The sequence below is a fragment of the Tauraco erythrolophus genome, chromosome 18 (genome assembly GCF_009769465.1).
Source record: "Tauraco erythrolophus isolate bTauEry1 chromosome 18, bTauEry1.pri, whole genome shotgun sequence".
Classification (NCBI taxonomy): domain Eukaryota; kingdom Metazoa; phylum Chordata; class Aves; order Musophagiformes; family Musophagidae; genus Tauraco; species Tauraco erythrolophus.
The window spans coordinates 1,857,056-1,881,126 of NC_141482.1; the positions used below are offsets into that span (position 1 = coordinate 1,857,056).

Here is a 24,071-nt window from a genome sequence, read left to right on the forward strand (position 1 = left end):
GCCATCGGTGGCCTGCAAAGGCCTTCTTACCAAGGCCAAGCTGCGGGGAGAGCGTCCGTTTCACTCGCTTTCACCTCCTCCCCATCCATTCCCATCCCATCCCTTGCCTCTGCCTGTGCAAGGTCTCGAGTTTGTCACTAAGGCCCTTCGGAGAACAGCCCAGCTCTCCCGCAGGCTGCCTGGCGCAGCAGCAAAGCCGAAAGCAAATCATCTCGGGAGAGCACCGGCGCTTTTTGTGCTGAAGCACAGACGGAAGGAAAAACACCCACTCTCTTGCCCCACCTTCCATCCCTGGTGGGTGCTCTTGGCCCCTTCATTTTCATAACACCAAACGGCTGGGAACTCAGGGGGTTAAGTCAGGCGACAGCTCCTAACAGCTCACTTGTGCAAGTCAAGAACTAGGAGAGTCTTTCCTGAGCCACATCTTTACCCACCGCTTGATCTGTCCTACTCAAAAAGCGCAGTCCGGCAAATATTCTTTAAACTCTTTTTAATAAACAATCACTGTCACACATCACGTGTGTCTGGGAAGGGCAGGACAGAGGATGGCTGCCATGCTGTGGCTGCTCCTCTGCAGCAAAAGAGCGTTCGGAGACTGATCCAGCCTTCGGGACTCTGCCCCCAGAGCAGCAGCTTCGGGCTCCCTGAGCACAGCTGCTGAGGAGCGAGGCAGCTCCTGGTGAAGGTCCGACGGCTCCTGGCTGGTCTTGGCACAGCGTTCAGTATAGTCCTGCTGGGATTGTCGTCCTCGGGCCAGCTGCCTCTGCAGAAGGGACACCTGGAAGAGGCGAAAGGCCGAGCTCAGACAAGCCCACGCTGGTAGGACCATCTGTAGCTCCGCAGTACCGGCTCTCAGGGAAGATGCACCCTCTAACTCCAGCCCTGGCCAACACTTTGTCTTTGTGGAATGAAGCAAGAAGTTCCCAGAGTCACCCTGAACTGACCTCACGTGACCAACCATCCCGAGCCCCTTTCTGGCACAGCATTCACACCCACGGCACGGAGACGTGACACGCACGCTAAGAGCATCTCCCAGGAAGCGAGAGACCGAGTTCCAGTTCCGCTGTTTCCCAGACCCCAACGATTGCCCTAAGTAGCCTGCTGAGGACCAGCTTGGAGCAGAGCACCTCCGTTTTTCCAGTCAAGGCGAACGTCCTCAGGATATCCTCTCTTTCCCGTTGAGTTTCAGGTTTCTGAATTTCCTCCAATCCCTCTCCCGCCCTGCCTGAGCTTTAGGCAAGCCAGACACCAGACCCAGGTGAAGGATGCTGTTTGGCCACGGCCAACAGATGTGGCTGGCTGGGAATTTCCACCTCCGGCTGTACTCACGCCCGGACAGCCAAACACCACTCGGGCTGTGGCAGCGTGCAAAGTTGTGCCCACCAGTACAGCCCCAGCGGCTTCTGACGAGAGCTTTCCTGCTCCTCACCTGCTCCTGCAACTCGGCCAGTTGACCACGGCAGCACGCCTGGGACTCCTCCTGCAAAGGAAACACAAGCATTTCTTTTTGGTCTCCAGTTTGGTCAGGGCCATGGTCCACATTCAACTTCTCTTAGGTCTGTCCCGGGGGCTGCGGCCACTGGGATTTGCCAGCGTTCCTCTGTACGGCCAGAGCCTCCTCCCACCCAGTCAGATTCTCTCCTCACCTGTCCAGAAGCAGGTGCCTCGTGCTGGGTAGACTCAGGCAGAGAAAACCCACATGCGTCTGGCAGTGACCGACCAATGCAATCTCTCGTCAGTCTCCTGCGCTCTCTCTCCTGGAGAACTCTCCTCCTCTCTGTTTCCTCTTCCTCACAGATTTGGACTTGCCGGATTGGTTTCCGTAGGGTCTCCCCTTCAGCTCTCCAAGGCAAAGCTGGTGTTAATGCTTTCACCAGCTCATTCTGCCTCCTAAGATCATGTTCTCTCTCTCTCTGAGTCTTCTCTAAATACCGGACTCTGTCTCTCTGATACTTGATCTCTTCATCCTTCTTTGTCAGAGTCTGCAGAACATGCCGGAGAGCTTCCCGAAGACCTCTTATCTCCTCTTCTAACTCTCGTTGGTCACCTTGAGCCTTGGTCTTCTGTTCCCTCTCATCACGCAAGGCTTCTTCCAGGAGCTTCCCTCGCTCTTGGTGCTGTCTAACCTCTTCAGTCTTATCCCTCAGCCTAAGCTGGAGATTCTGCAAGGTCTTCAGTTCTTGTTCCTGGTGCTGGAGCTTTTGCATGAGAGTGGCATTGTCTCCCTCTCTCTGCCTCACCCTTTCTTCAAGCACGCTCACTTGCTTCTGGCACGATGTTAGTGCTGCCTTCAGGCTTTCCTCACGAAGCTGCAACATGTTCATTTGCTCTCTCTGCTTGAGGAGCTCCAAATGGTTCGCTTCCAGCAGTTGGCTCATTTTGTCTAGATCCTGCTCTAGACTCTTGGCCCGCTTGCCTTCCACCTCCTTCTGCTCTCGAAGGAACACTTCCAGTTCGTGGATCCGCTGAGTCAGAGACGCAAGCTCTGCGTTTTTCTCCTTCAAGCTTCCTTTCGTATGCTCCAGATCCCGTATCTGTTCTTGCTGGGATCTGATCTCCCGGTCCCTCTCTTCCAGCTCTTTGCTCATCTTGCTGAGAGCAGTCCTCTGCATCTCTTGCTGCTTCTCCAGCTCCGCTATCACTCCTTGCTGGGATCTGATCTCCCGGTCCTTCTCTTCCAGCTCTTGGCTCATTTGCTGGCAGCAATCCTTTGTTTTTCTCGCTGCTCCTCCAGCTCCCGGATCTGTTCTTTCTGCAATCCCATGGTCTGGTTTTCTCTGTCATGGCCTTAATAACCTGATCGAAAGTACTGAGATGCACTTCTCTCTGCTCTACCAGCACTCGGATCTGTTCCTGGTACAGCTCCACTTCTCTCTCCTTCCCTGACAGGATGGTGGTCATACGAGTGAGAGCCTCCTGCAAAGCTCTTCCTTCTGCTGCCTCTTTCTCGAGCATCTGGATTTTCTCCCTCTGCGCTTCCAGTTGCCCATTTTTCATTTTTAAGACAGACAGAGTACTTTGCAGTTCTTGTTGAAGGGCATGGCTCTCATCTGTCGCTCTGTCTGCTCGGCTTTCCGAGGCTGCGACTGCTTCCTGAAGAAGACGCATCTCCCCTGTCAGTTTGTCTGTCACTTCTTGCAGCATCTCGTGTTCACGCTGCAAAACAGGGAGAGAGAGAGTCAGTAATTCCATCTACGTAGGTTTGCTTTTCCTACTGGATGGGAACTCCTGCTTCACTGGCAGTCAAGGGCTCAAGTTGGAGCTTCTCCTAGAAAACGGGAGCGATTCAGTTGGGTTCCCTGTCAAGTGCCAATTTTCTACTGCCACTCAAAAAAGATTTCAGAACTGTACTGCACTTATCAGGCTCTGTCCATAACGGATGTTTGGAGGGACTGTAAATGGACAAGTGGGAAAATATCGATCCAGTAACAACAGCTGCACTGGCTCCAAAGTCCAGGCTCGTCTCCTGTACGGAACGCTGCCTCTAAGCGCGCACCCAGGGAAGAAAGCCGAAGAGCGGGGCAGGCTTACAGGATGGCTCCCCGACCCCAGTGCTGTTGCAGCTTGTGAGAACTTTCCCAGTCTCCCCCTGACCCCATCTACACCTGCTCTATTTACAACGCCCTTTGTCCAGGAGTTCAACAGGTCTGCGCTGCTGGGGGGGGACGCAGCTCTGCCTCCCTTGGCACCCGGCCTTCCTCTTGCTCGTCTCTGGAGCTCACCAGGCTCCGTGCTTTCCGTGCCTGCGCCAGCCCTTGCCTCCTCAGGCCCAGCACTTTGGTTTCAGAGCCTTGTGGCTGCCCTGCACTCTGCTACCCGGCGCTCACAGCCCCCCTCCCCTTACGCCCGATTGCCAACCGCCCGTTCCTCCAACCTGCCCTACTAGCCAGGCTCACCTGCCCATACTGTCGCGCCTCTGCCAGCTCCTGCCTGAGCTGCTCGACCTGCTGGCAGGTTTGTGTCAGCTCTTCCTCAGTTTGGCGGAGCTCCCGTAACAAAACGTTCTTCGCACGCTCCCTTTCCAGCAGGATCTGCACAGAAAGAAAGAGAAGACGGGTTGAAACTTCCCACATAAAACTTGTGTGGCAAGACTCAAAGACTGACGGGCCCACGTGCTCTCAGAGCACTGTGCTGCTGGTCTCCTAGGACACCATCGGCCCCCTTGCAGACACAGCTTCCTCATGAGACTGGCAGGACGGACGTGGTCCATCCACGGTCCACCTGTGACTGAATCTCCCACAAACTCCTAGCCATCCAACGCCAAATGCGTGCCATTTCTCAAGGGCCTTGCTGCTGAGGGGTTCCCTCCTCTTCTGCTGTCCCGTTTGCCTTTCAATAGCCACTTTTGCACCCAGCTGGCAGCAGAGAAAACGCCAGGCTGCCAGAGGGCTGCAGCTGGCAGTTCCTTCAGAAAACTCCGCAATTCTAAGGGGGGGTGCTGAAAATTACATCAGTTTTAGGGTGCTGAACAGGCTTTGGGAAAGGTCTGACATCCCAGGGACACGTTGCCATCTCCGAGCGCTGCCCTGCCCTTTCCATACCTGCAGACACAGCTGCGGGCACTGCTGCCCCTGGGCAGTCTGCACCAAGAGGACTTTGGGCAGCACACAAGGAGGACTCTGCGTGCAGGACACGGTTGCTTTGGCACAGGAGGTCTGGGCGCAAAAGAGCTTCCAGCAGGTGACTCAAAACACCACCCAGAAGACACCTCTGTTTGACTGCTCCGAAATATTTCAGGGGAGGCTTTAAAAGCTTTTTTCTTTGGTCAACGACCCTGCGGCACCCCTCCCTGCCCCCCCGAAGCAAAAACCCATCCTCCTGGGCATTCAGTGCTCCAAACTCAGTTTGGGCCTATGGCAGAGGATGGCTGCCATGTCACACGCTCAGGCTATGTCCTTCTAAAGCCAGCCCCCAAAGCTTGCTTGAAGAACTCAGAAGCACACTGTTTCCTACCACGTCTCGCAGGAGCTGGTTCAGTTCAACTTCGGGATGAGCGTCCCGAAGGGCGAAGATGTTGTAATTTCGCTCTTCTCTGCGCAGGAGCTGTTCCGCCATGTTTTCCTGTTGCTGGTTCATGCCAGATCTCTCTGCTTCCAGCTTCCTTGGAGGCACTTGACTTCCCCTGCCAACACGACAAATGGCAAGATTCAGAGTCAACACAAACAACGGTTCTGGCTTTACTGACCTTAAGCCATTGGAATTTCAGTGCAGGAGGGATCTGCCTCCAGCCCCCCGACTCCGCAGAAGCACGGCGGACACACAGCTGATTTTATACCGTCTCCCCTGGGCAGTGGGATCCCCAAAAACAAAGCACACGACGTGCTCACCTTGTGTCACCTCCTCGGCCTGCGTGACCGTGTGCAGTTGGATTTCCAGCCGGCTCCCGGCGATCTGCAGCTGAGAGAAGTGCTGCTGAGCCTCAAGCGGGCTGGATTCCAGGGTCTCCTTCACTGACCTGCAAGTTGGGAACACGCAGAGAAATGACTTTCCTGCTCCTCACACCCACAGGACTTGTTCCAGTAAGAAGGCGGTCAAGATCCCTACGCCCGAGTACGGGAAAGGGCTTGCACGGAAACTTGTACACAGCAAACACAGGAATCTGCTGTTTAGAAGAGCAGTGCAGCCCCTCCGAGGCAATGCCCAGGCTTTCCTTACGACCTGGCAGAACACGGAGAGCCCAGACCAGTTTGATCTCAAGAGCCAAATCTGAACTTGCTCTGGTCTGCTCTAGGACACTCGGGTGGCTGTGCCCACACAGCCGGTGCCAGCAAGCCAAAGCCCGGCCTCTGCTCACAGCCCCGATCTCATCAGCACTTCCCCGGTGCTCTGCAGGGGCACAGAAGAGCTTTGCCCGGGCTGACTCACGACTTTTTAACGCTGCTCAGAGTGTAGGCACAGGCAGGTCATCCTCCCGGCTCCCTGTGCTGAAAAGGGACTACAGAAATACACCAGATGGACTTGTACCATCTCATGCCCGGAGCAGCATTTGCAAGAAACGAGAACAAGAACTACCTGAAAGGAGACGCGGGTGTCCTTCAGCTTAAACTGGTCCACCAGTTGAAGAGAAACGCTTGCCACCTTTGCTTAGGTGCTGCTCCCTAAGCAGGCAGTAGCCCAAATGACTCCTCGCCCTCTCGAAGGCAAGTTGTACTGCAGGGGCAAATTGTTACATCACTCTTACATCACTCGTCTCCAGCAAACTGCTCTGTGTGACACACAGGATTCCGGAACCAGAAGCTGCAGGTCCCTCCCTGACCTGGGTGCCAGGTCCCTCCAGCTCACAGCACGGCCGCGCTCCTGCAGGGATGCGATCAGGACAGCGTCCTCCGGGGTAAAGGGGCCCCTGAGCGCTACAGCAATAAACCCACAACAGCAGGATGATGTCACTGCTTCGATGGGCAGTGGATCTTCAGGAAGGAGAACAAGCACAGAGTTGGGATTACGCCCTTCTCTGCCAGTCCAACGTGAATATGCTGCATTCGAGGGATAAATCAAAGTCAGTCTCTAAAACGGAACAGGACAGACAGAGTCCAAAACTGTGACAACAAAAGGCTCTCGAGAACAACACCTGGCAAGAACAGTTGCTGATTTGTCGTTACCTATTGCCAAAGGATCTTCCTAACTTTTTTTAAATAAATGAGTTATCTCTTTTGTAAAATCAAAAAGGAGCTGCACGTTTAATAATTTAATAACAGTTCAATAATCACCCAAACTAATTCAGCCAGATCAAATAAGAGAAGGTGGAGCTCAGCTCTCAATTAACACAGATTCCTAAGGGTGTTCATCAGCCTTGCTAACAACATGCTCTGGAGTGGGAAAGCGTAACAGTCAAGACGCACGACAAACAATCTCTAAAACATCGTTTGTACAGCTCTGCAAGTTCAGGAGTCTTCTAAAACATACAAGGGGGCACAAACATGTGCCCAAGGCTCAGGAGAGCTTTGCTCGCTTTAGCTGTAAAAACCCCAATATTCAAATCTTGGCAAACTGACGTTTGGTTTTTTTTTTTCTCGAGACTCTTGTGTTTTCTGTCCTTGGAAGGTGAAAACATCTGAAAAGCACACAGGATGCAATAAATGCTCATGTAACCATTACCACCTTCTCAGTCACAGACAGAAAATAACGTCCTGCCTGGGGTCTCCTCCCTGCTTTTTTCCTGCAGTGGAACACCTCTGCGGGGTATGTGCCAAACATACCACCTACCCCAAAACTCAGACTGTCTGACAGCAAACTGACCATCAGCAACAAACCTTTCTCTCCAAGTTATCCCATAATACCCAAGATCCTACATTAGGAAACTCACATGGAAACAATGACAAACTCCCGAGTCTCCTCCAGTGACACGATTCTCCCAAGCTCTTTCTCCAGGGCACCGGAATCAGACAGTCCAGAGTAAGGAGTCTTGTGTCATCACCTAGTTCTCATCTTCCTCCTCAAAGCCTAAAGAGGCTCCAGCAATTCACAGAACCAGAGAATCAGTTTGGTTGGAATGGACCTTGAAGATTGAGTCCAGCCGTTAACCTGCGCTGCCAAGTCCACCCCTACAGCACAAGCGCCATGTCCACACGTCTTTGGAAGACCTCCAGGGAGGGGGACCTAACCACTTCCCTGGGCAGCCCTTTCCAATGCTCCACCACTCTTTCAATGAAGAATATCTCCAAATAGCCAATCTAAACCTCCCCTGGCACAACTTGAGGCCGTTTCCTCGCCTCCTATCGCTTCTTACTTGGGAAAAGACACCAACACCCACCTGGCTACAGCCCCCTTTCAGGCAGCTGCAGAAAGCGAGAAGGTCTCCCCTCAGCCTCCTTTTCTCCAGGCTAATCAGCCCCAGGTCCCTCAGCCGCTCCTCATAAGACTTGGGCTCCAGACCCTTCGCCACCTTCGTAGCCCTTCTCTGGACACGCTCCAGCACCTCCATGTCTGTCTTGCAGCGAGGGGCCCCAAACCGAACACGGTATTCCAGGTGCCGCCTCACCAGTGCCAAGGACAGAAGGACGAGCGCTTCCCTAGTCCTGCCGGCAACACTCTTTGATACAAGCCAGGATGCTGCTGGCCTTCGTGGCCACCTGGGCACACTGCCTGCTCATGTTCAGCTGACTCTCGACCAGCACCCCCAGCTCCTTTCCCCCCCTGGAGCACTGTTGCCTGTACAGCTTACAATACAATTTCAACAATTTCCCGGTGCCGTTCCCATTCAAAACGGTACAAGGCAGCAGACACTGAGGTCCAGCTTTCTCCTGCTCTCGAGGCTCAAACACACACAGTTCTGAAAGGTGCAGAACTCACAACCAAAAGCATAAATAGAAACATGCAGCCCTGGGTCTGGCCCCAGAAAAAGGATTCAGAGCTACACAGTTTGTTTCTTTTGCCACGGGCGAGAGCAGTAGCCCCGCTCGGATTCATGGACAACACAGGCATCTCTCTGCAGCTTATCAAAAGCCAAAAAAGAGGCCAATGCTGACAGGGGGAGTAAAAGAATCTGGAGCAGCACAGGACAGCTCAGAGAATGGCAGAACAGCTCTGCAAGCCATCAACACGTTTCCAACAGAAGGAAACAAAGCTGCCTGACCTCCAGCTGAGACTGCCGCCATCGGTGGCCTGCAAAGGCCTTCTTACCAAGGCCAAGCTGCGGGGAGAGCGTCCGTTTCACTCGCTTTCACCTCCTCCCCATCCATTCCCGTCCCATCCCTTGCCTCTGCCTGTGCAAGGTCTCGAGTTTGTCACTAAGGCCCTTCGGAGAACAGCCCAGCTCTCCCGCAGGCTGCCTGGCGCAGCAGCAAAGCCGAAAGCAAATCATCTCGGGAGAGCACTGGCGCTTTTTGTGCTGAAGCACAGACGGAAGGAAAAACACCCACTCTCTTGCCCCACCTTCCATCCCTGGTGGGTGCTCTTGGCCCCTTCATTTTCATAACACCAAACGGCTGGGAACTCAGGGGGTTAAGTCAGGCGACAGCTCCTAACAGCTCACTTGTGCAAGTCAAGAACTAGGAGAGTCTTTCCTGAGCCACATCTTTACCCACCGCTTGATCTGTCCTACTCAAAAAGCGCAGTCCGGCAAATATTCTTTAAACTTTTTTTAATAAACAATCACTGCCACACATCACGTGTGTCTGGGAAGGGCAGGAGAGAGGATGGCTGCCATGCTGTGGCTGCTCCTCTGCAGCAAAAGAGCGTTCGGAGACTGATCCAGCCTTCGGGACTCTGCCCCCAGAGCAGCAGCTTCGGGCTCCCTGAGCACAGCTGCTGAGGAGCGAGGCAGCTCCTGGTGAAGGTCCGACGGCTCCTGGCTGGTCTTGGCACAGCGTTCAGTATAGTCCTGCTGGGATTGTCGTCCTTGGGCCAGCTGCCTCTGCAGAAGGGACACCTGGAAGAGGCGAAAGGCCGAGCTCAGACAAGCCCACGCTGGTAGGACCATCCGTAGCGCCGCAGTACCGGCTCTCAGGGAAGATGCACCCTCTAACTCCAGCCCTGGCCAACACTTTGTCTTTGTGGAATGAAGCAAGAAGTTCCCAGAGTCACCCTGAACTGACTTCACGTGACCAACCATCCCGAGCCCCTTTCTGGCACAGCATTCACACCCACGGCACGGAGACGTGACACGCACGCTAAGAGCATCTCCCAGGAAGCGAGAGACCGAGTTCCAGTTCCGCTGTTTCCCAGACCCCAACGATTGCCCTAAGTAGCCTGCTGAGGACCAGCTTGGAGCAGAGCACCTCCGTTTTTCCAGTCAAGGCGAACGTCCTCAGGATATCCTCTCTTTCCCGTTGAGTTTCAGGTTTCTGAATTTCCTCCAATCCCTCTCCCGCCCTGCCTGAGCTTTAGGCAAGCCAGACACCAGACCCAGGTGAAGGATGCTGTTTGGCCACGGCCAACAGATGTGGCTGGCTGGGAATTTCCACCTCCGGCTGTACTCACGCCCGGACAGCCAAACACCACTCGGGCTGTAGCAGCGTGCAAAGTTGTGCCCACCAGTACAGCCCCAGCGGCTTCTGACGAGAGCTTTCCTGCTCCTCACCTGCTCCTGCAACTCGGCCAGTTGACCACGGCAGCACGCCTGGGACTCCTCCTGCAAAGGAAACACAAGCATTTCTTTTTGGTCTCCAGTTTGGTCAGGGCCATGATCCACATTCAACTTCTCTTAGGTCTGTCCCGGGGGCTGCGGCCACTGGGATTTGCCAGCGTTCCTCTGTACGGCCAGAGCCTCCTCCCACCCAGTCAGATTCTCTCCTCACCTGTCCAGAAGCAGGTGCCTCGTGCTGGGTAGACTCAGGCAGAGAAAACCCACATGCGTCTGGCAGTGACCGACCAATGCAATCTCTCGTCAGTCTCCTGCGCTCTCTCTCCTGGAGAACTCTCCTCCTCTCTGTTTCCTCTTCCTCACAGATTTGGACTTGCCGGATTGGTTTCCGTAGGGTCTCCCCTTCAGCTCTCCAAGGCAAAGCTGGTGTTAATGCTTTCACCAGCTCATTCTGCCTCCTAAGATCATGTTCTCTCTCTCTCTGAGTCTTCTCTAAATACCGGACTCTGTCTCTCTGATACTTGATCTCTTCATCCTTCTTTGTCAGAGTCTGCAGAACAAGCCGGAGAGCTTCCCGAAGACCTCTTATCTCCTCTTCTAACTCTCGTTGGTCACCTTGAGCCTTGGTCTTCTGTTCCCTCTCATCACGCAAGGCTTCTTCCAGGAGCTTCCCTCGCTCTTGGTGCTGTCTAACCTCTTCAGTCTTATCCCTCAGCCTAAGCTGGAGATTCTGCAAGGTCTTCAGTTCTTGTTCCTGGTGCTGGAGCTTTTGCATGAGAGTGGCATTGTCTCCCTCTCTCTGCCTCACCCTTTCTTCAAGCACGCTCACTTGCTTCTGGCACGATGTTAGTGCTGCCTTCAGGCTTTCCTCACGAAGCTGCAACATGTTCATTTGCTCTCTCTGCTTGAGGAGCTCCAAATGGTTCGCTTCCAGCAGTTGGCTCATTTTGTCTAGATCCTGCTCTAGACTCTTGGCCCGCTTGCCTTCCACCTCCTTCTGCTCTCGAAGGAACACTTCCAGTTCGTGGATCCGCTGAGTCAGAGACGCAAGCTCTGCGTTTTTCTCCTTCAAGCTTCCTTTCGTATGCTCCAGATCCCGTAGCTGTTCTTGCTGGGATCTGATCTCCCGGTCCCTCTCTTCCAGCTCTTTGCTCATCTTGCTGAGAGCAGTCCTCTGCATCTCTTGCTGCTTCTCCAGCTCCGCTATCACTCCTTGCTGGGATCTGATCTCCCGGTCCTTCTCTTCCAGCTCTTGGCTCATTTTGCTGGCAGCAATCCTTTGTTTTTCTCGCTGCTCCTCCAGCTCCCGGATCTGTTCTTTCTGCAATCCCATGGTCTGGTTTTTCTCTGTCATGGCCTTAATAACCTGATCGAAAGTACTGAGATGCACTTCTCTCTGCTCTACCAGCACTCGGATCTGTTCCTGGTACAGCTCCACTTCTCTCTCCTTCCCTGACAGGATGGTGGTCATACGAGTGAGAGCCTCCTGCAAAGCTCTTCCCTCTGCTGCCTCTTTCTCGAGCATCTGGATTTTCTCCCTCTGCGCTTCCAGTTGCCCATTTTTCATTTTTAAGACAGACAGAGTACTTTGCAGTTCTTGTTGAAGGGCATGGCTCTCATCTGTCGCTCTGTCTGCTCGGCTTTCCGAGGCTGCGACTGCTTCCTGAAGAAGACGCATCTCCCCTGTCAGTTTGTCTGTCACTTCTTGCAGCATCTCGTGTTCACGCTGCAAAACAGGGAGAGAGAGAGTCAGTAATTCCATCTACGTAGGTTTGCTTTTCCTACTGGATGGGAACTCCTGCTTCACTGGCAGTCAAGGGCTCCAGTTGGAGCTTCTCCTAGAAAACGGGAGCGATTCAGTTGGGTTCCCTGTCAAGTGCCAATTTTCTACTGCCACTCAAAAAAGATTTCAGAACTGTACTGCACTTATCAGGCTCTGTCCATAACGGATGTTTGGAGGGACTGTAAATGGACAAGTGGGAAAATATCGATCCAGTAACAACAGCTGCACTGGCTCCAAAGTCCAGGCTCGTCTCCTGTACGGAACGCTGCCTCTAAGCGCGCACCCAGGGAAGAAAGCCGAAGAGCGGGGCAGGCTTACAGGATGGCTCCCCGACCCCAGCGCTGTTGCAGCTTGTGAGAACTTTCCCAGTCTCCCCCTGACCCCATCTACACCTGCTCTATTTACAACGCCCTTTGTCCAGGAGTTCAACAGGTCTGCGCTGCTGTGGGGGGACGCAGCTCTGCTTCCCTTGGCACCCGGCCTTCCTCTTGCTCGTCTCTGGAGCTCACCAGGCTCCGTGCTTTCCGTGCCTGCGCCAGCCCTTGCCTCCTCAGGCCCAGCACTTTGGTTTCAGAGCCTTGTGGCTGCCCTGCACTCTGCTACCCGGCGCTCACAGCCTCCCTCCCCTTACGCCCGATTGCCAACCGCCCGTTCCTCCAACCTGCCCTACTAGCCAGGCTCACCTGCCCATACTGTCGCGCCTCTGCCAGCTCCTGCCTGAGCTGCTCGACCTGCTGGCAGGTTTGTGTCAGCTCTTCCTCAGTTTGGCGGAGCTCCCGTAACAAAACGTTCTTCGCACGCTCCCTTTCCAGCAGGATCTGCACAGAAAGAAAGAGAAGACGGGTTGAAACTTCCCACATAAAACTTGTGTGGCAAGACTCAAAGACTGACGGGCCCACGTGCTCTCAGAGCACTGTGCTGCTGGTCTCCTAGGACACCATCGGCCCCCTTGCAGACACAGCTTCCTCATGAGACTGGCAGGACGGACGTGGTCCATCCACGGTCCACCTGGGACTGAATCTCCCACAAACTCCTAGCCATCCAACGCCAAATGCGTGCCATTTCTCAAGGGCCTTGCTGCTGAGGGGATCCCTCCTCTTCTGCTGTCCCGTTTGCCTTTCAATAGCCACTTTTGCACCCAGCTGGCAGCAGAGAAAACGCCAGGCTGCCAGAGGGCTGCAGCTGGCAGTTCCTTCAGAAAACTCCGCAATTCTAAGGGGGGGTGCTGAAAATTACATCAGTTTTAGGGTGCTGAACAGGCTTTGGGAAAGGTCTGACATCCCAGGGACACGCTGCCATCTCCGAGCGCTGCCCTGCCCTTTCCATACCTGCAGACACAGCTGCGGGCACTGCTGCCCCCGGGCAGTCTGCACCAAGAGGACTTTGGGCAGCACACAAGGAGGACTCTGCGTGCAGGACACGGTTGCTTTGGCACAGGAGGTCTGGGCACAAAAGAGCTTCCAGCAGGTGACTCAAAACACCGCCCAGAAGACACCTCTGTTTGACTGCTCCGAAATATTTCAGGGGAGGCTTTAAAAGCCTTTTCCTTTGGTCAACGACCCTGCGGCACCCCTCCCTGCCCCCCCAAGCAAAAACCCATCCTCCTGGGCAGTCAGTGCTCCAAACTCAGTTTGGGCCTATGGCAGAGGATGGCTGCCATGTCACACGCTCAGGCTATGTCCTTCTAAAGCCAGCCCCCGAAGCTGGCTTGAAGAACTCAGAAGCACACTGTTTCCTACCACGTCTCGCAGGAGCTGGTTCAGTTCAACTTCGGGATGAGAGTCCCGAAGGGCGAAGATGTTGTAATTTCGCTCTTCTCTGCGCAGGAGCTGTTCCGCCATGTTTTCCTGTTGCTGGTTCATGCCAGATCTCTCTGCTTCCAGCTTCCTTGGAGGCACTTGACTTCCCCTGCCAACACGACAAATGGCAAGATTCAGAGTCAACACAAACAACGGTTCTGGCTTTACTGACCTTAAGCCATTGGAATTTCAGTGCAGGAGGGATCTGCCTCCAGCCCCCTGACTCCGCAGAAGCACGGCGGACACACAGCTGATTTTATACCGTCTCCCCTGGGCAGGAGGATCCCCAAAAACAAAGCACACGACGCGCTCACCTTGTGTCACCTCCTCGGCCTGCGTGACCGTGTGCAGTTGGATTTCCAGCCGGCTCCCGGCGATCTGCAGCTGAGAGAAGTGCTGCTGAGCCTCAAGCGGGCTGGATTCCAGGGTCTCCTTCACTGACCTGCAAGTTGGGAACACGCAGAGAAATGACTTTCCTGCTCCTCACACCCACAGGACTTGTTCCAGTAAGAAGGCGGTCAAGATCCCTACGCCCGAGTACGGGAAAGGGCTTGCACGGAAACTTGTACACAGCAAACACAGGAATCTGCTGTTTAGAAGAGCTGTGCAGCCCCTCCGAGGCAATGCCCAGGCTTTCCTTACGACCTGGCAGAACACGGAGAGCCCAGACCAGTTTGATCTCAAGAGCCAAATCTGAACTTGCTCTGGTCTGCTCTAGGACACTCGGGTGGCTGTGCCCACACAGCCGGTGCCAGCAAGCCAAAGCCCGGCCTCTGCTCACAGCCCCGATCTCATCAGCACTTCCACGGTGCTCTGCAGGGGCACAGAAGAGCTTTGCCCGGGCTGACTCACGACTTTTTAACGCTGCTCAGAGTGTAGGCACAGGCAGGTCATCCTCCCGGCTCCCTGTGCTGAAAAGGGACTACAGAAATACACCAGATGGACTTGTACCATCTCATGCCCGGAGCAGCATTTGTAAGAAACGAGAACAAGAACTACCTGAAAGGAGACGCAGGTGTCCTTCAGCTTAAACTGGTCCACCAGTTGAAGAGAAACGCTTGCCACCTTTGCTTAGGTGTTGCTCCCTAAGCAGGCAGTAGCCCAAATGACTCCTCGCCCTCTCGAAGGCAAGTTGTACTGCAGGGGCAAATTGTTACATCACTCTTACATCACTCGTCTCCAGCAAACTGCTCTGTGACACACACAGGATTCCGGAACCAGAAGCTGCAGGTCCCTCCCTGGCCTGAGGCAGCCTCCTGGGTGCCAGGTCCCTCCAGCTCACAGCACGGCCGCGCTCCTGCAGGGATGCGATCAGGACAGCGTCCTCCGGGGTAAAGGGGCCCCTGAGCGCTACAGCAATAAACCCACAACAGCAGGATGATGTCACTGCTTCGATGGGCAGTGGATCTTCAGGAAGGAGAACAAGCACAGAGTTGGGATTACGCCCTTCTCTGCCAGTCCAACGTGAATATGCTGCATTCGAGGGATAAATCAAAGTCAGTCTCTAAAACGGAACAGGACAGACAGAGTCCAAAACTGTGACAACAAAAGGCTCTCGAGAACAACACCTGGCAAGAACAGTTGCTGATTTGTCGTTACCTATTGCCAAAGGATCTTCCTAACTTTTTTTAAATAAATGAGTTATCTCTTTTGTAAAATCAAAAAGGAGCTGCACGTTTAATAATTTAATAACAGTTCAATAATCACCCAAACTAATTCAGCCAGATCAAATAAGAGAAGCTGGAGCTCAGCTCTCAAGAAACACACAGAGTCCTAAGGGTGTTCATCAGCCTTGCTAACAACATGCTCTGGAGTGGGAAAGCCTAACAGTCAAGACGCACGACAAACAATCTCTAAAACATCGTTTGTACAGCTCTGCAAGTTCAGGAGTCTTCTAAAACATACAAGGGGGCACAAACATGTGCCCAAGGCTCAGGAGAGCTTTGCTCGCTTTAGCTGTAAAAAAAACCCAATATTCAAATCTTGGCACACTGACGTTTTTGGTTTGGTTTTCTTTTTCTCGAGACTCTTGCGTTTTCTGTCCTTGGAAGGTGAAAACATCTGAAAAGCACACAGGATGCAATAAATGCTCATGTAACCATTACCACCTTCTCAGTCACAGACAGAAAATAACGTCCTGCCTGGGGTCTCCTCCCTGCTTTTTTCCTGCAGTGGAACACCTCTGCGGGGTATGTGCCAAACATACCACCTACCCCAAAACTCAGACTGTCTGACAGCAAACTGACCATCAGCAACAAACCTTTCTCTCCAAGTTATCCCATAATACCCAAGATCCTACATTAGGAAACTCACATGGAAACAATGACAAACTCCCGAGTCTCCTCCAGTGACACGATTCTCCCAAGCTCTTTCTCCAGGGCACCGGAATCAGACAGTCCAGAGTAAGGAGTCTTGTGTCATCACCTAGTTCTCATCTTCCTCCTCAAAGCCTAAAGAGGCTCCAGCAATTCACAGAACCAGAGAATCAGTTTGGTTGGAATGGACCTTGAAGATTGAGTCCAGCCGTTAACCTGCACTGCCAAGTCCACCCCTACAGCACAAGCGCCATGTCCACACGTCTTTGGAAGACCTCCAGGGAGGGGGACCTAACCACTTCCCTGGGCAGCCCGTTCCAATGCTCCACCACTCTTTCAATGAAGAGTATCTCCAAATAGCCAATCTAAACCTCCCCTGGCACAACTTGAGGCCGTTTCCTCGCCTCCTATCGCTTCTTACTTGGGAAAAGACACCAACACCCACCTGGCTACAGCCCCCTTTCAGGCAGCTGCAGAAAGCGAGAAGGTCTCCCCTCAGCCTCCTTTTCTCCAGGCTAAACAGCCCCAGGTCCCTCAGCCGCTCCTCATAAGACTTGGGCTCCAGACCCTTCGCCACCTTCGTAGCCCTTCTCTGGACACGCTCCAGCACCTCCATGTCTGTCTTGTAGCGAGGGGCCCCAAACCGAACACGGTATTCCAGGTGCCCCCTCACCAGTGCCAAGGACAGGGGGACGAGCGCTTCCCTAGTCCTGCCGGCCACACTCTTTGATACAAGCCAGGATGCTGCTGGCCTTCGTGGCCACCTGGGCACACTGCCTGCTCATGTTCAGCCGACTCTCGACCAGCACCCCCAGCTCCTTTTCCCCCCGGAGCACTGTTGCCTGTACAGCTTACAATACAATTTCAACAATTTCCCGGTGCCGTTCCCATTCAAAACGGTACAAGGCAGCAGACACTGAGGTCCAGCTTTCTCCTGCTCTCGAGGCTCAAACACACACAGTTCTGAAAGGTGCAGAACTCACAACCAAAAGCAGAAATAGAAACATGCAGCCCTGGGTCTGGCCCCAGAAAAAGGATTCAGAGCTACACAGTTTGTTTCTTTTGCCACGGGCGAGAGCAGTAGCCCCGCTCGGATTCATGGACAACACAGGCATCTCTCTGCAGCTTATCAAAAGCCAAAAAAGAGGCCAATGCTGACAGGGGGAGTAAAAGAATCTGGAGCAGCACAGGACAGCTCAGAGAATGGCAGAACAGCTCTGCAAGCCATCAACACGTTTCCAACAGAAGGAAACAAAGCCGCCTGACCTCCAGCTGAGACTGCCGCCATCGGTGGCCTGCAAAGGCCTTCTTACCAAGGCCAAGCTGCGGGGAGAGCGCCCGTTTCACTCGCTTTCACCTCCTCCCCATCCATTCCCGTCCCATCCCTTGCCTCTGCCTGTGCAAGGTCTCCAGTTTGTCACTAAGGCTCTTCGGAGAACAGCCCAGCTCTCCCGCAGGCTGCCTGGCGCAGCAGCAAAGCCGAAAGCAAATCATCTCGGGAGAGCACTGGCGCTTTTTGTGCTGAAGCACAGACGGAAGGAAAAACACCCACTCTCTTGCCCCACATTCCATCCCTGGTGGGTGCTCTTGGCCCCTTCGTTTTCATAACACCGAACGGCTGGGAACTCAGGGGGTTAAGTCAGGCGACAGCTCCTAACAGCTCACTTGTGCAAGTCAAGAACTAGGAGAGTCTTTCCTGAGCCACATCTTTACCCACCGCTTGATCTGTCCTACTCAAAAAGCGCAGTCCGGCAAATATTCTTTAAACTTTTTTTAATAAACAATCACTGCCACACATCACGTGTGTCTGGGAAGGGCAGGAGAGAGGATGGCTGCCATGCTGTGGCTGCTCCTCTGCAGCAAAAGAGCGTTCGGAGACTGATCCAGCCTTCGGGACTCTGCCCCCAGAGCAGCAGCTTCGGGCTCCCTGAGCACAGCTGCTGAGGAGCGAGGCAGCTCCTGGTGAAGGTCCGACGGCTCCTGGCTGAACTTGGCACAGCGTTCAGTATAGTCCTGCTGGGATTGTCGTCCTCGGGCCAGCTGCCTCTGCAGAAGGGACACCTGGAAGAGGCGAAAGGCCGAGCTCAGACAAGCCCACGCTGGTAGGACCATCCGTAGCTCCGCAGTACCGGCTCTCAGGGAAGATGCACCCTCTAACTCCAGCCCTGGCCAACACTTTGTCTTTGTGGAATGAAGCAAGAAGTTCCCAGAGTCACCCTGAACTGACCTCACGTGACCAACCATCCCGAGCCCCTTTCTGGCACAGCATTCACACCCACGGCACGGAGACGTGACACGCACGCTAAGAGCATCTCCCAGGAAGCGAGAGACCGAGTTCCAGTGCCGCTGTTTCCCAGACCCCAACGATTGCCCTAAGTAGCCTGCTGAGGACCAGCTTGGAGCAGAGCACCTCCGTTTTTCCAGTCAAGGCGAACGTCCTCAGGATATCCTCTCTTTCCCGTTGAGTTTCAGGTTTCTGAATTTCCTCCAATCCCTCTCCCGCCCTGCCTGAGCTTTAGGCAAGCCAGACACCAGACCCAGGTGAAGGATGCTGTTTGGCCACGGCCAACAGATGTGGCTGGCTGGGAATTTCCACCTCCGGCTGCACTCACGCCCGGACAGCCAAACACCACTCGGGCTGTAGCAGCGTGCAAAGTTGTGCCCACCAGTACAGCCCCAGCGGCTTCTGACGAGAGCTTTCCTGCTCCTCACCTGCTCCTGCAACTCGGCCAGTTGACCACGGCAGCACGCCTGGGACTCCTCCTGCAAAGGAAACACAAGCATTTCTTTTTGGTCTCCAGTTTGGTCAGGGCCATGGTCCACATTCAACTTCTCTTAGGTCTGTCCCGGGGGCTGCGGCCACTGGGATTTGCCAGCGTTCCTCTGTACGGCCAGAGCCTCCTCCCACCCAGTCAGATTCTCTCCTCACCTGTCCAGAAGCAGGTGCCTCGTGCTGGGTAGACTCAGGCAGAGAAAACCCACGTGCGTCTGGCAGTGACCGACCAATGCAATCTCTCGTCAGTCTCCTGCGCTCTCTCTCCTGGAGAACTCTCCTCCTCTCTGTTTCCTCTTCCTCACAGATTTGGACTTGCCGGATTGGCTTCCGTAGGGTCTCCCCTTCAGCTCTCCATGGCAAAGCTGGTGTTAATGCTTCCACCAGCTCATTCTGCCTCCTAAGATCATGTTCTCTCTCTCTCTGAGTCTTCTCTAAATACCGGACTCTGTCTCTCTGATACTTGATCTCTTCATCCTTCTTTGTCAGAGTCTGCAGAACAAGCCGGAGAGCTTCCCGAAGACCTCTTATCTCCTCTTCTAACTCTCGTTGGTCACCTTGAGCCTTGGTCTTCTGTTCCCTCTCATCACGCAAGGCTTCTTCCAGGAGCTTCCCTCGCTCTTGGTGCTGTCTAACCTCCTCAGTCTTATCCCTCAGCCTAAGCTGGAGATTCTGCAAGGTCTTCAGTTCTTGTTCCTGGTGCTGGAGCTTTTGCATGAGAGTGGCATTGTCTCCCTCTCTCTGCCTCACCCTTTCTTCAAGCACGCTCACTTGCTTCTGGCACGATGTTAGTGCTGCCTTCAGGCTTTCCTCACGAAGCTGCAACATGTTCATTTGCTCTCTCTGCTTGAGGAGCTCCAAATGGTTCGCTTCCAGCAGTTGGCTCATTTTGTCTAGATCCTGCTCTAGACTCTTGGCCCGCTTGCCTTCCACCTCCTTCTGCTCTCGAAGGAACACTTCCAGTTCGTGGATCCGCTGAGTCAGAGACGCAAGCTCTGCGTTTTTCTCCTTCAAGCTTCCTTTCGTATGCTCCAGATCCCGTATCTGTTCTTGCTGGGATCTGATCTCCCGGTCCCTCTCTTCCAGCTCTTTGCTCATCTTGCTGAGAGCAGTCCTCTGCAACTCTTGCTGCTTCTCCAGCTCCATTATGAGTCCTTGCTGGGATCTGATCTCCCGGTCTCTCTCTCCCAGCTCTTTGGTCATCTTGCTGAGAGCAGTCCTCTGCATCTCTTGCTGCTTCTCCAGCTCCGCTATCAGTCCTTGCTGGGATCTGATCTCCCGGTCCTTCTCTTCCAGCTCTTGGCTCATTTTGCTGGCAGCAATCCTTTGTTTTTCTCGCTGCTCCTCCAGCTCCCGGATCTGTTCTTTCTGCAATCCCATGGTCTGGTTTTTCTCTGTCATGGCCTTAATAACCTGATCGAAAGTACTGAGATGCACTTCTCTCTGCTCTACCAGCACTCGGATCTGTTCCTGGTACAGCTCCACTTCTCTCTCCTTCCCTGACAGGATGGTGGTCATACGAGTGAGAGCCTCCTGCAAAGCTCTTCCCTCTGCTGCCTCTTTCTCGAGCATCTGGATTTTCTCCCTCTGCGCTTCCAGTTGCCCATTTTTCATTTTTAAGACAGACAGAGTACTTTGCAGTTCTTGTTGAAGGGCATGGCTCTCATCTGTCGCTCTGTCTGCTCGGCTTTCCGAGGCTGCGACTGCTTCCTGAAGAAGACGCATCTCCCCTGTCAGTTTGTCTGTCACTTCTTGCAGCATCTCGTGTTCACGCTGCAAAACAGGGAGAGAGAGAGTCAGTAATTCCATCTACGTAGGTTTGCTTTTCCTACTGGATGGGAACTCCTGCTTCACTGGCAGTCAAGGGCTCCAGTTGGAGCTTCTCCTAGAAAACGGGAGCGATTCAGTTGGGTTCCCTGACAAGTGCCAATTTTCTACTGCCACTCAAAAAAGATTTCAGAACTGTACTGCACTTATCAGGCTCTGTCCATAACGGATGTTTGGAGGGACTGTAAATGGACAAGTGGGAAAATATCGATCCAGTAACAACAGCTGCACTGGCTCCAAAGTCCAGGCTCGTCTCCTGTACGGAACGCTGCCTCTAAGCGCGCACCCAGGGAAGAAAGCCGAAGAGCGGGGCAGGCTTACAGGATGGCTCCCCGACCCCAGTGCTGTTGCAGCTTGTGAGAACTTTCCCAGTCTCCCCCTGACCCCATCTACACCTGCTCTATTTACAACGCCCTTTGTCCAGGAGTTCAACAGGTCTGCGCTGCTGTGGGGGGACGCAGCTCTGCTTCCCTTGGCACCCGGCCTTCCTCTTGCTCGTCTCTGGAGCTCACCAGGCTCCGTGCTTTCCGTGCCTGCGCCAGCCCTTGCCTCCTCAGGCCCAGCACTTTGGTTTCAGAGCCTTGTGGCTGCCCTGCACTCTGCTACCCGGCGCTCACAGCCTCCCTCCCCTTACGCCCGATTGCCAACCGCCCGTTCCTCCAACCTGCCCTACTAGCCAGGCTCACCTGCCCATACTGTCGCGCCTCTGCCAGCTCCTGCCTGAGCTGCTCGACCTGCTGGCAGGTTTGTGTCAGCTCTTCCTCAGTTTGGCGGAGCTCCCGTAACAAAACGTTCTTCGCACGCTCCCTTTCCAGCAGGATCTGCACAGAAAGAAAGAGAAGACGGGTTGAAACTTCCCACATAAAATTTGTGTGGCAAGACTCAAAGACTGACGGGCCCACGTGCTCTCAGAGCACTGTGCTGCTGGTCTCCTAGGACACCATCGGCCCCCTTGCAGACACAGCTTCCTCATGAGACTGGCAGGACGGACGTGGTCCATCCACGGTCCACCTGGGACTGAATCTCCCACAAACTCCTAGCCATCCAACGCCAAATGCGTGCCATTTCTCAAGGGCCTTGCTGCTGAGGGGATCCCTCCTCTTCTGCTGTCCCGTTTGCCTTTCAATAGCCACTTTTGCACCCAGCTGGCAGCAGAGAAAACGCCAGGCTGCCAGAGGGCTGCAGCTGGCAGTTCCTTCAGAAAACTCCGCAATTCTAAGGGGGGGTGCTGAAAATTACATCAGTTTTAGGGTGCTGAACAGGCTTTGGGAAAGGTCTGACATCCCAGGGACACGCTGCCATCTCCGAGCGCTGCCCTGCCCTTTCCATACCTGCAGACACAGCTGCGGGCACTGCTGCCCCCGGGCAGTCTGCACAAAGAGGCCTTTGGGCAGCACACAAGGAGGACTCTCCGTGCAGGACACGGTTGCTTTGGCACAGGAGGTCTGGGCGCAAAAGAGCTTCCAGCAGGTGACTCAAAACACCGCCCAGAAGACACCTCTGTTTGACTGCTCCGAAATATTTCAGGGGAGGCTTTAAAAGCCTTTTCCTTTGGTCAACGACCCTGCGGCACCCCTCCCTGCCCCCCCCAAGCAAAAACCCATCCTCCTGGGCAGTCAGTGCTCCAAACTCAGTTTGGGCCTATGGCAGAGGATGGCTGCCAGGTCACACGCCCAGGCTATGTTCTTCTAAAGCCAGCCCCCGAAGCTGGCTTGAAGAACTCAGAAGCACACTGTTTCCTACCACGTCTCGCAGGAGCTGGTTCAGTTCAACTTCGGGATGAGCGTCCCGAAGGGCGAAGATGTTGTAATTTCGCTCTTCTCTGCGCAGGAGCTGTTCCGCCATGTTTTCCTGTTGCTGGTTCATGCCAGATCTCTCTGCTTCCAGCTTCCTTGGAGGCACTTGACTTCCCCTGCCAACACGACAAATGGCAAGATTCAGGGTCAACACAAACAACGGTTCTGGCTTTACTGACCTTAAGCCATTGGAATTTCAGTGCAGGAGGGATCTGCCTCCAGCCCCCTGACTCCGCAGAAGCACGGCGGACACACAGCTGATTTTATACCGTCTCCCCTGGGCAGGAGGATCCCCAAAAACAAAGCACACGACGCGCTCACCTTGTGTCACCTCCTCGGCCTGCGTGACCGTGTGCAGTTGGATTTCCAGCCGGCTCCCGGCGATCTGCAGCTGAGAGAAGTGCTGCTGAGCCTCAAGCGGGCTGGATTCCAGGGTCTCCTTCACTGACCTGCAAGTTGGGAACACGCAGAGAAATGACTTTCCTGCTCCTCACACCCACAGGACTTGTTCCAGTAAGAAGGCGGTCAAGATCCCTACGCCCGAGTACGGGAAAGGGCTTGCACGGAAACTTGTACACAGCAAACACAGAAATCTGCTGTTTAGAAGAGCAGTGCAGCCCCTCCGAGGCAATGCCCAGGCTTTCCTTACGACCTGGCAGAACACGGAGAGCCCAGACCAGTTTGATCTCAAGAGCCAAATCTGAACTTGCTCTGGTCTGCTCTAGGACACTCGGGTGGCTGTGCCCACACAGCCGGTGCCAGCAAGCCAAAGCCCGGCCTCTGCTCACAGCCCCGATCTCATCAGCACTTCCACGGTGCTCTGCAGGGGCACAGAAGAGCTTTGCCCGGGCTGACTCACGACTTTTTAACGCTGCTCAGAGTGTAGGCACAGGCAGGTCATCCTCCCGGCTCCCTGTGCTGAAAAGGGACTACAGAAATACACCAGATGGACTTGTACCATCTCATGCCCGGAGCAGCATTTGCAAGAAACGAGAACAAGAACTACCTGAAAGGAGACGCAGGTGTCCTTCAGTTTAAACTGGCCCACCAGTTGAAGAGAAACGCTTGCCACCTTTGCTTAGGTGCTGCTCCCTAAGCAGGCAGTAGCCCAAATGACTCCTCGCCCTCTCGAAGGCAAGTTGTACTGCAGGGGCAAATTGTTACATCACTCTTACATCACTCGTCTCCAGCAAACTGCTCTGTGACACACACAGGATTCCGGAACCAGAAGCTGCAGGTCCCTCCCTGGCCTGAGGCAGCCTCCTGGGTGCCAGGTCCCTCCAGCTCACAGCACGGCCGCGCTCCTGCAGGGATGCGATCAGGACAGCGTCCTCCGGGGTAAAGGGGCCCCTGAGCGCTACAGCAATAAACCCACAACAGCAGGATGATGTCACTGCTTCGATGGGCAGTGGATCTTCAGGAAGGAGAACAAGCACAGAGTTGGGATTACGCCCTTCTCTGCCAGTCCAACGTGAATATGCTGCATTCGAGGGATAAATCAAAGTCAGTCTCTAAAACGGAACAGGACAGACAGAGTCCAAAACTGTGACAACAAAAGGCTCTCGAGAACAACACCTGGCAAGAACAGTTGCTGATTTGTCGTTACCTATTGCCAAAGGATCTTCCTAACTTTTTGTAAATAAATAATTTATCTCTTTTGTAAAATCAAAAAGGAGCTGCACGTTTAATAATTTAATAACAGTTCAATAATCACCCAAACTAATTCAGCCAGATCAAATAAGAGAAGCTGGAGCTCA

The 24,071-nt window shown here is 54.1% G+C and overlaps 2 protein-coding genes and 4 long non-coding RNA genes across 6 annotated transcripts; all 6 read right to left on the minus strand.

The window, feature by feature from the left end:
- Positions 1–749: 749 nt before the first annotated feature.
- Positions 750–1,689, minus strand: LOC147527461 (uncharacterized). The gene is made up of 3 exons (XR_015222700.1): positions 1,647–1,689; positions 1,430–1,480; positions 750–778 (listed from the first exon to the last, which is right to left on the minus strand). It is a non-coding gene; the product is annotated as an uncharacterized LOC147527461 (long non-coding RNA).
- Positions 1,690–1,735: 46 nt separating this feature from the next.
- LOC147527462 (uncharacterized) lies at positions 1,736–14,813 on the minus strand. Its single transcript, XM_086623133.1, has 7 exons — positions 14,603–14,813; positions 13,918–14,045; positions 13,544–13,712; positions 12,488–12,622; positions 10,310–11,747; positions 1,857–2,752; positions 1,736–1,804 (listed from the first exon to the last, which is right to left on the minus strand). Exons 3-7 carry the CDS (start codon positions 13,664–13,666, stop codon positions 1,736–1,738), a joined length of 2,661 nt encoding a protein of 886 aa, XP_086479259.1. The 5' UTR covers positions 13,667–13,712; positions 13,918–14,045; positions 14,603–14,813.
- On the minus strand, positions 2,943–4,988 carry LOC147527463 (uncharacterized). Its single transcript, XR_015222670.1, has 3 exons — positions 4,954–4,988; positions 3,897–4,031; positions 2,943–3,156 (listed from the first exon to the last, which is right to left on the minus strand). It is a non-coding gene; the product is annotated as an uncharacterized LOC147527463 (long non-coding RNA).
- LOC147527464 (uncharacterized) lies at positions 9,113–10,281 on the minus strand. The gene is made up of 3 exons (XR_015222671.1): positions 10,236–10,281; positions 10,019–10,069; positions 9,113–9,367 (listed from the first exon to the last, which is right to left on the minus strand). It is a non-coding gene; the product is annotated as an uncharacterized LOC147527464 (long non-coding RNA).
- A 3,137-nt stretch (positions 14,814–17,950) lies between the features above and the next one.
- LOC147527465 (uncharacterized) lies at positions 17,951–18,998 on the minus strand. Its single transcript, XR_015222672.1, has 3 exons — positions 18,848–18,998; positions 18,631–18,681; positions 17,951–17,979 (listed from the first exon to the last, which is right to left on the minus strand). It is a non-coding gene; the product is annotated as an uncharacterized LOC147527465 (long non-coding RNA).
- A 165-nt stretch (positions 18,999–19,163) lies between these two features.
- Positions 19,164–22,715, minus strand: LOC147527466 (uncharacterized). Its single transcript, XM_086623134.1, has 4 exons — positions 22,636–22,715; positions 22,262–22,430; positions 19,249–20,464; positions 19,164–19,183 (listed from the first exon to the last, which is right to left on the minus strand). The coding sequence occupies exons 2-4, from the start codon at positions 22,382–22,384 to the stop codon at positions 19,164–19,166; spliced, it is 1,359 nt and encodes a 452-aa protein (XP_086479260.1). The 5' UTR covers positions 22,385–22,430; positions 22,636–22,715.
- Positions 22,716–24,071: the final 1,356 nt, after the last annotated feature.

Bases quoted from the DNA above. Each gene is read 5' to 3' on its own strand.
- LOC147527462 (XM_086623133.1), bottom strand. From the start codon at position 13,666: ATGAACCAGCAACAGGAAAACATGGCGGAACAGCTCCTGCGCAGAGAA. The intron at 11,748-12,487 runs GTGAGCCTGGCT...CCTGTTTTGCAG, and splicing joins AGGCGCGACAGTATGGGCAG to CGTGAACACGAGATGCTGCA. The intron at 2,753-10,309 runs GTCGGTCACTGC...ATGGGATTGCAG, and splicing joins ACTGACGAGAGATTGCATTG to AAAGAACAGATCCGGGAGCT.
- LOC147527466 (XM_086623134.1), bottom strand. From the start codon at position 22,384: ATGAACCAGCAACAGGAAAACATGGCGGAACAGCTCCTGCGCAGAGAA. The intron at 20,465-22,261 runs GTAGGAAACAGT...CCTGTTTTGCAG, and splicing joins ACCAGCTCCTGCGAGACGTG to CGTGAACACGAGATGCTGCA. The intron at 19,184-19,248 runs GTGACCAACGAG...CTTGTTCTGCAG, and splicing joins ACAGAAGACCAAGGCTCAAG to ACTCTGACAAAGAAGGATGA.